Genomic DNA, 8,334 nt, shown 5'->3' on the forward strand with positions numbered 1-8,334 from the left:
TAAGTCTGTATGTTCTCCCAAGCAGAGAGGAACCCACAAATTGCCCAAAAGAAAATTTCTGTCAAAGGACAAATATTCACCCCTTTCACATTATACATGATTAATATATATCCCTGTTAAGCTGCACTCCCTAAATAAATTAACCAATTCACCTTCAGTTGGTCGCTTAAACTTAAGTTAATCAACCCTATGGCCATCCTAGTGGTTAATTTAATTTCTATAAATTGAAAATCCCACCAACAATATTCTCTTAAACACAAAACCTTACCTAAATCCCAATCCAGAAAGCTTGAAATTGATACACTCTCAGCCAACTCACACCTCTCAGTGTCCACAATAGGCACATTTCAAATTGTAACAATGAAAATGAAATAAGCAAGAAATCATCAGTCAAGATAACCACTGTTCCACTATTCTGCTATCCAAAGCATTCAAATGAACTAATGTATCAAAGCTTCAAATTTAATCAATGCCAGGCAACCTTGTTCCCAATTTAAGTCCACAAAATTTCTAAAATGACATCCAAATTAACCATCCCCTCAGGACAAATGACAAAGCATAAATCCTCAAGTATTCACTTATTGAATAACTTTCACATAACTTAAAACAAACAAAACTCAGAACAGCATATGAATCCCTGAAAAATCCAATTTAACCATTGCCAGCAAAACCTGGAAATTAGAAAGGGATGAAAATAGCAATAAATCATTGCAGCTTAAAATGCCAATAAAGAGTATCCCTGACCTGATCCGATCCCTTTTCGTTCACTTTGGGGGTGCCCCGACTGGCGGGGCTCCAAGGAGGCTTTGATGCTGGATCTCGAGCTCGTTCAATTGCTGCTCGCGGTCCATCTCAACGATAAGAGGCACCGCCAGGATTAAGAAGGTGGTTCCCGCAATCCACGCGGCCTTGCCGGTGCTGCGGAGAAGCTTCTTCGTAACGAAAACGGCGTCGCATGCAGCTTGCTTGCCTTTAGAGACGATTTCGGAGTTGGTGAGTTTGGCGAGGATAGTGGGCTCTGAATGCGGCTTTGAGCCCCGCCTCGCTGGCAGCGACACCCCGCCTTTTCGGGACTGGGAGGACATGGGCGTTTACTGTTAAGCTTGTTAGTTAACCGTTTATCAGGGGATTCATTTATGCACTGAAGAAGAGAGAAGTGGAGGGTTTAGTAAAACAGTTAAACGCTGCCGTTTTGATGCTTTTGGCGAATTAGAAATGCGAGCATAACCGATCCCAAGGTATTCCTCACATAACTATTGATTTTTAATTTTTTAAATAAAAAATTATTTTAATCTAAATGAAATTAATTATTTTTATTTTTCTCAAAATTATTTTAATTAATTTTGATACTAAATTTTAATTAATTATGCAGATATTTATTATTTTATTTTAATAATATAATTTAATATTTTTCCATATTTTATATTAAACTTCAAAATTCTAAGAATTGCTTCACTTATTACGATCCCAAATCAAAGTATCATTTCAAAATAAATCAACAATTAAAATGGTAAAGTAGTGAGCGATTTATATAAAGCCAAATTGGTGGTCGATAATTCCACTAATTGGGAATTTGAAAAAAAAAGGAAGAAAAAGTTTGGTTTAGCCTATAACTTTTGACTAGCTAGAGATACTGTTTCCGGTGCAGAAGGATCTCAACTACTTTGCTCATGGTGGGCCTTGCATCTTTGTCTTCTTCTACACATTGCAGAGCCAACATTACCAGAATTTCCATCTCACCCTCATCGTAGTCTCCTTCCAGTATTGGGTCTACAATCTCTTCAATCCATGACTCTCCTCCATTTTTCTTATTCTGCCTCACCCATGTCACCAATCCTCTCTCCAGCTCTTTCCCCTCTCCACTATTGCTGGTTCCTCCCATTGCTGGACTCTTCCCAGTCACCATCTCCAGCATCACAATCCCATAGCTGTAAACATCCACTTTTGATGTGATGGGTAGATTGAAAACCCACTCTGGAGCCATGTACCCTCTAGTTCCTCTTATTCTTGAGAATCTCGAGTACTTCAGGTCATCACCTAATCTGTTTCGTAATTTTGCTAAGCCAAAATCTGACACCTTTGGCTGGTAATTAGAGTCCAAGAGTATGTTTTGAGGCTTTACATCACAGTGTAGAACCCATTCCAAGCATTCTTCATGTAAATATGCAAGCCCCTTTGCTGTGCCCAGAGCAATATGGAATCTCTTTCGCCAATCAACTGCTCTAGAGGAGAGTTTTTCTGCTAAGGACCCATGCTCCATGTACTCATAAACTAAAAGCCTGTGCTTTCTTTCTGCACAATAGCCCCACATCTCTATCAAGTTCATGTGATTAATCTTCCCAATGGTGCTTACTTCTGTTAGGAATTCAGCTTCTCCTTGGTTAGCAATATTAAGTCGTTTGATTGCGGCAATCCGATTGTCAGGCAGTGTTCCTTTGTACACAGTTCCTCCTGCTCCTCTTCCAATTTCCACTCTGAAATTTCCTGTTGCTTTTTTCAATTCAGAATAGGTGAATCTTTTAAATCCAGTGATTGCAGGATGGAGGTAGCCTTGAGAAGCTTCATTCAAGTCCTTCTCGGAGCTGAACAAGAAACACCAAACCAAAAGAATCCCAATTATCTCCACTGCTCCTAATGCACAGGCAAACCATAGCATCAACTGCGACTTGTCATTCTGAGAACTTTTTGGGTATGCTCTGTCCGGTGGCCTGAGAAGTTCAATAGAGCAATTTAACCCAAATCCAGAATAATCATCTTTGTCAGAGAAGAGACTGGTTCTAGGAACCTTAAGATAGAACTGTCCATCTAAATTGGGTGAACGTTGCCCGTTAAGCAATAACATCTTGGGAAAGCAGAGAGTAGGAATAACAGTTGTTTTCATATTGTTCAGCAAGGAAATTTGAGGCCACAGACCATCTCCGACATACCTGTACTGAAAACCTTTGCAACCACACGAACTCAAACATAATTTTCTGCACATGTCCAACGTGTAACCGGGATAGACTTTATAGTCATAGCCATAAAATTCTACCCGAGGGAGTCTAATGAAACGAGCCTGATCCGTGTCATTGTCACAGGAGATGCTGAATTTGGGTTCGCAACCAGAAGACCAATCATTAGCATTCTTTACCTGATAACCTGGAAGACAGGAACATCTTCTACCAGAAATTGGATTATGGCTGCATATGCTGTAAGGTCCACAAGCTCCATGAATCTCGCATGATTGAGACAAGGCTTGCCATGAAACCACCCAAGTTGCATTATTATCCTTTTTTCGGCTATATAATCGAAGATTACCATCGAAGTCAATTGTCAGTCTTCGCTGAAGTCTCACTCCGTAATCTGCTGATACAAACGAGAAATTATCAGAAGAAGTAAACTTGCCCAAAGTATCAAGACAGGCAAGTCTACTGCTGTTATAGGGGAATCTCTTAGTCGCAAAGCTTACAAGCCATGGGGTTGGCCAGTAAATACTTGTAACCTTTGAATCATCATACAGAAGACGAAGAAGATTATCGTTGTTGAAAAATAGCTTGTAGAAACCAGAGGAAAAGTTTGTTCGGGATCTTGATGAGACAAGTTGCATATCTTTGGTAAATCGTTGCGAAGGAAGAAGGGTATTGGTAGGTGAATCGAAGCTTTGCCAGAGAATAACACCCTCCACATTTTGCAGAACAAGATTACCGGTGTCATAGAGGATCAGATCTGTGGAGGAGGGGGAAACAGTGTCTGTAGACCAGGCAATGTACTTACCAGCATCAGTTAAGACAAGATTACCGGTTTTTTGCAGCCAGAGCTTTGAGCGAATGCCATTAACTGGAAAATCGCGATTGGCCATCCAAACAGTGGTGCAATCATGATCTCTACTGCATGATGGTTCTGTGAACCATATAGCGAAACAGTAAGCGTTGTCCCCGACAGGATAAAATCCGGCGGAGAAAACTCCGGTTGGTGATTCCAGAACGTCATTGACAGAGAGAGAAGAGCCTTCCTTCAAGGAAGAATCAGACAGTAAAGAAGAAATATGAATAACTATAGACAAAAGGAGCAAGAAAGCACGGGAATCCATGAGGAAAAACTCGACGGACAACAGCAGGCTGATGCTTGGCCTGGTGTATCATCAGAGACTACAAGGCAAGTAGACGTGAACACCGATCGAAGATACGGAGAAGTGGAAGACATTAATAGTTAAAGACTTCGGAGTTTACTTGAGAAGCCAGTGGTCGCAGGCTGTTAATTTTTTCACTATAAATAAGAATGAACAACCTTAAAATACCCACATGAAACATATGCACCGACCATTGTCAGATAAAATTATGGCGTGAAACACCAGTATGGCGTGAAACGCAGCCCATAAAGTAAAACTATAAAAGAGAGTCCATGACGAAGGAATCTTTGTTTCCGCCTCATAACCATATTCCAAGGGCTAATCTTTTTTTTCATACCGTAAATTAAAGGTTAAGATATGTGTCAATTAAGATTAAATTCTTATTTACATAAATTTAAGGAAAATTATTATTTAATTTTTATATTTTAATTAAATTAATTATTTAGTTCATATATTTTAAAAAATATTATTTAACTTTTATATTTTACTTTTATTAAATTATTTAATTTTTCTATCAAATTTAACGTTATTCATATTATTCAAATTATTATTTAGTCTTTTATTTTAAAAAAATTAATTAATTAATTTCTATATTTTGAAAAACATAAGTATTTAGTCATTATATTTTAGTATAATTAATTAGTTGATTCATTTATTTTTAAAAATATATTATTAGATAAAGATAAAAATTTTATTATGTGAAGACAAAATTTGAATTTATATTTTTTTTAATTTCTAATTCCTTAAACATTATTTTTGTATTTTTTCTACTAAGAAATAATTTTCTTTGATTACTTATAAATTTAAGGAAACCGATTAACTTTTTTGTATACATAGTTTTTACCATTTTTATCAACAAATAAAAATTAAGAGAGAATGAGAGTGAGAAAAGTGCAGGTATAAAAGAGAAAAAACATGAAAAGACGAAAATAAAAGAAGATAAAAAAGAAATAAGAGGAAAATAATTACAAAATAATTATAAAATTAAATAATTAATAAAGTTAAATTACAATTACCAACTAATATATTTTTTAAAAATATAGGAACTAACTAATTAGTTTTATTAAAATAAATGGGCTAAATAATAGTTGGATCAATACTGAAAAATAAAAAATTAACAAAGAGACTAAACAGTTAAAATAAAATAAAATACAGTTTCTAAATAATATATTTTTAAAATATATGGACTCAACAATTAATTTCATTAAAATATAAAAATTAAATGATAATTTACCCTAAATTTAAAATCCCATCTTAATTTTAATATGTATACTTAAGAATAATTTTTTAGATGCCATTCTATAAGCTAAATTATTATTAATAAAACATATTACTTGCAAACCCAACTAAACCTTGGAATTAAGGTAACTATATTTTATGATCACAGTAATGTATTTGTTGCACAACACTATCTCTTGGAATCATTTCTTGACATAGATAGCCTAGTTAGAATTGCACTATATATGCATTTAAAAAAAATAAAAAAAGAAAGTCAAATAGATTAATGGTGGAAAGTATCTTTTAACCCCATATGTATATATAGAGATAGATCCAATTACACGTGTAAAATTAAAAGTTTTACCCATTTTTTCAATCATTGATCTGAATCAGATGTAATAGTTTATATAAATGATTAGTTCATACACAAATATATTTTCTCTCTCCTATTTATAACATCGTTAATTACACTTATCTCTAATTACAAAAAATGTTAATATTCTCGTGATGGCAACAGATTCCAACACATGCACACTTGTTATGATAAATTAAACTTATGGTATAAAGTTTCTTTTATCTTTTTTTTTTTTAAAAAGAAATTCCCCTTTTTTTTATCAAATTTTAAATGTCTAAAATTTCAATTAAAAAAATTATTGTAATTTTATTAGATTTATTCGTAAATCTAAAATTTAGATAGATAAATTTTTCCATTTATTTGTTAATTTCTCTATTTATTTTAGATTTATTCATTAATTTCTCCATTTGTTTTATACTTTTATTTATATAAATAAATTTAGATATTTCCTTTCTTGAATGGATCAACTCTTAGGTTGGAAAATTTTACTAGCCTAAGCTGAAACATAAATTATAATATTGCACTCAATCCCTTTATAAAAACAATAAATAAAAAATCAAATAAAAAAAGTGACAATGATGCAGAGGAGCAACTTTCAATCACTTAATTGCATTACCTTTAGACGCACAATACTTGGTGGATCCAAATTAAACCCCAAGAAATCTACCTAAAAAGAACCAATATTTGAGAAAACATGTAAAACACATGAATATAAGAAACAAGAGGGTAAATTTATACATCTTCTACTGATTAAATAGGTTTCATTGTGGCAAAATTTTCCTTAGTAATTTGAGGATTTTTCTTTGTGTAAAACCATTATTGTCATTATATCTCATATGCGGTAGTAGAATTTCCTATGCATGATGACAGTAGTACACACTACAAGTTAACTTTTGTTAAAGTAGTATCAAGAACAATGACAGCAAAAGATCCAAATCAACAAACAGTACATGCAGATGATAAACATAAATTTTCCTCCAACATTAATAAAGCTAATTCAAAAGACAACAACTAGACAATAAATTGTAAAACAAAACATACTGCGGTCATCTTCAAGAGACCATAAAGTAGAGAAACTTGAGATCATAAATAGACATGATAACAAAGACAGATTTTATGGTTTAGTCATCTTGGGAAGAAACTGCAGAATTTTTATTTTTATTTTTATTTTTTTTATAGCTACGACTATTATGACCATACTCACCGCAAGTATGACATGATCTTCTTTTAACTGCTACTTGAGCCATTGACACTTCAACTCCACTCTTGAATCTTCCACTAGTAGTCTCCTTGCAAACTCATTTCTTTCGACCTTTGGTTTGTGATACATGAGGATCACCTATAATGAACGGTATGAGAGTATTAGTAGGCTGAATATCTATTATCTCATCCAAGTCTCCTCTAGAACATTTGACGTTCATCTTGTCACTCTCTTCACCTATAAGCATTTGACATTCCATCGTTAAAGCTTTCGCATGTGTCATCTCCAAATCATTAATAATGATTTAGCAAATCTCCTCTGATCTTTCGACAAGATGAGACAATTGATTCATACAACGACAAACATGTATACTTTGCAAAGCTCCTATCACATGATTCTCCACCCAGAAATAAATCCTTCTTCACAAATCTTCATGCCCTTGTTTGCTTCCTTAGTCCAATGCAGTAAAATGTAGTAATCTAGGATTTCCGCAATGTTTTTGAATTGAAAAATTGCCAATAAATGCCAGCACAAAATACCCATAAACTCAAAATATTGGCATTGACAGTTGCCAATTTTTTAGTTTAAATTCAAATAGACAATAAAAGTGTCACGAGAATCAAAAGAATTTGATACTTTACATTGAAGACAGGCACCATTCATTTCAATCCTCTCTTTAGTGAAGTGATTGCTCTTCACCAATTGGTCTTGAAACAAATTAAAAATGTTTCTGGTGTAAATCAATGCTGCATGATGTTCTATCTTTGACCCAATCTTCAAAATGAGCGACTTATTTTTTAACTCAAAATCTTCTCTTCTTTTTTTTTCATAACGGCTATCCACTGCTTTATCATACTTTATCACAAACTCTTGCAATGAAGTCTTTGCATCAACAAAAGAATAAAAAAAAAACATTTATGCTCTCACTTCTTTAGGTTATATTCATTCCTCTAAAAAAAGTATTCATGTTGTAGACAGGAATCCATAACACTCGAATACTGTGCAATGTTTTAAGCTATTCATTTTTCTCCAAGCCATATCTGACAATCAAATCCCGCCAATCCTCTTCAAATCGATTCACTATAGTTGATTCACTGATGCATTTCTTCAATTCATGCTTGAAGGTTGAATTTTTGTGATATATATGCGCAAGTTTTTCAGTAAACTTCTTTTTGATATGCCATAGACATAGGCAATGATGAGTTGTAGGGAAAACTTTTTTCATAGCTGCTTCAATAGCTAAATCTTGATATGTGATAATAGATATTGGTCTTTTCCCATACATCGCCTCAAGCCATGTTTCAAATAACCAAATAAAAGATTTTTTTGATTCATCTTGTAATAAAGCACAATCGAAGAAAATAGATTGACAATGATGGTTCAATCCTGTGAATGGGGCAAATGGCATGGCATATTTGTTGGTCTTGTAAGTGGTATCAAAAGAAATAACAT

General features: G+C 33.7%; 2 protein-coding genes across 3 annotated transcripts; both read right to left on the reverse strand.

Moving 5' to 3' along the window:
* Positions 1-436: 436 nt before the first annotated feature.
* Positions 437-1,138, reverse strand: LOC110655647 (mitochondrial import receptor subunit TOM9-2). 2 transcript variants are annotated; one of them, XM_058149815.1, is made up of 2 exons: positions 745-1,138; positions 437-637 (listed from the first exon to the last, which is right to left on the reverse strand). In XM_058149815.1, the coding sequence occupies exon 1, from the start codon at positions 1,083-1,085 to the stop codon at positions 765-767; it is 321 nt and encodes a 106-aa protein (XP_058005798.1). In that variant the 5' UTR covers positions 1,086-1,138; the 3' UTR covers positions 437-637; positions 745-764. The 2 variants fall into 2 exon arrangements, with proteins under 2 accessions (XP_058005798.1, XP_058005797.1); XM_058149814.1 differs by having other exon boundaries at positions 437-671.
* A 364-nt stretch (positions 1,139-1,502) lies between these two features.
* Positions 1,503-4,215, reverse strand: LOC110655648 (putative receptor protein kinase ZmPK1). The gene has a single exon (XM_021812056.2). The coding sequence runs from the start codon at positions 4,067-4,069 to the stop codon at positions 1,625-1,627; it is 2,445 nt and encodes an 814-aa protein (XP_021667748.2). The 5' UTR covers positions 4,070-4,215; the 3' UTR covers positions 1,503-1,624.
* Between the last annotated feature and the right edge of the window lie 4,119 nt (positions 4,216-8,334).

This window comes from Hevea brasiliensis, chromosome 7 (genome assembly GCF_030052815.1).
Source record: "Hevea brasiliensis isolate MT/VB/25A 57/8 chromosome 7, ASM3005281v1, whole genome shotgun sequence".
Taxonomy (NCBI): Eukaryota; Viridiplantae; Streptophyta; class Magnoliopsida; order Malpighiales; family Euphorbiaceae; genus Hevea; species Hevea brasiliensis.

What these genes read in the sequence shown, in the direction of transcription:
- LOC110655648 (XM_021812056.2), bottom strand. Translation starts at nt 4,069, where the DNA reads ATGGATTCCCGTGCTTTCTTGCTCCTTTTGTCTATAGTTATTCATATT.
- LOC110655647 (XM_058149815.1), bottom strand. Translation starts at nt 1,085, where the DNA reads ATGTCCTCCCAGTCCCGAAAAGGCGGGGTGTCGCTGCCAGCGAGGCGG.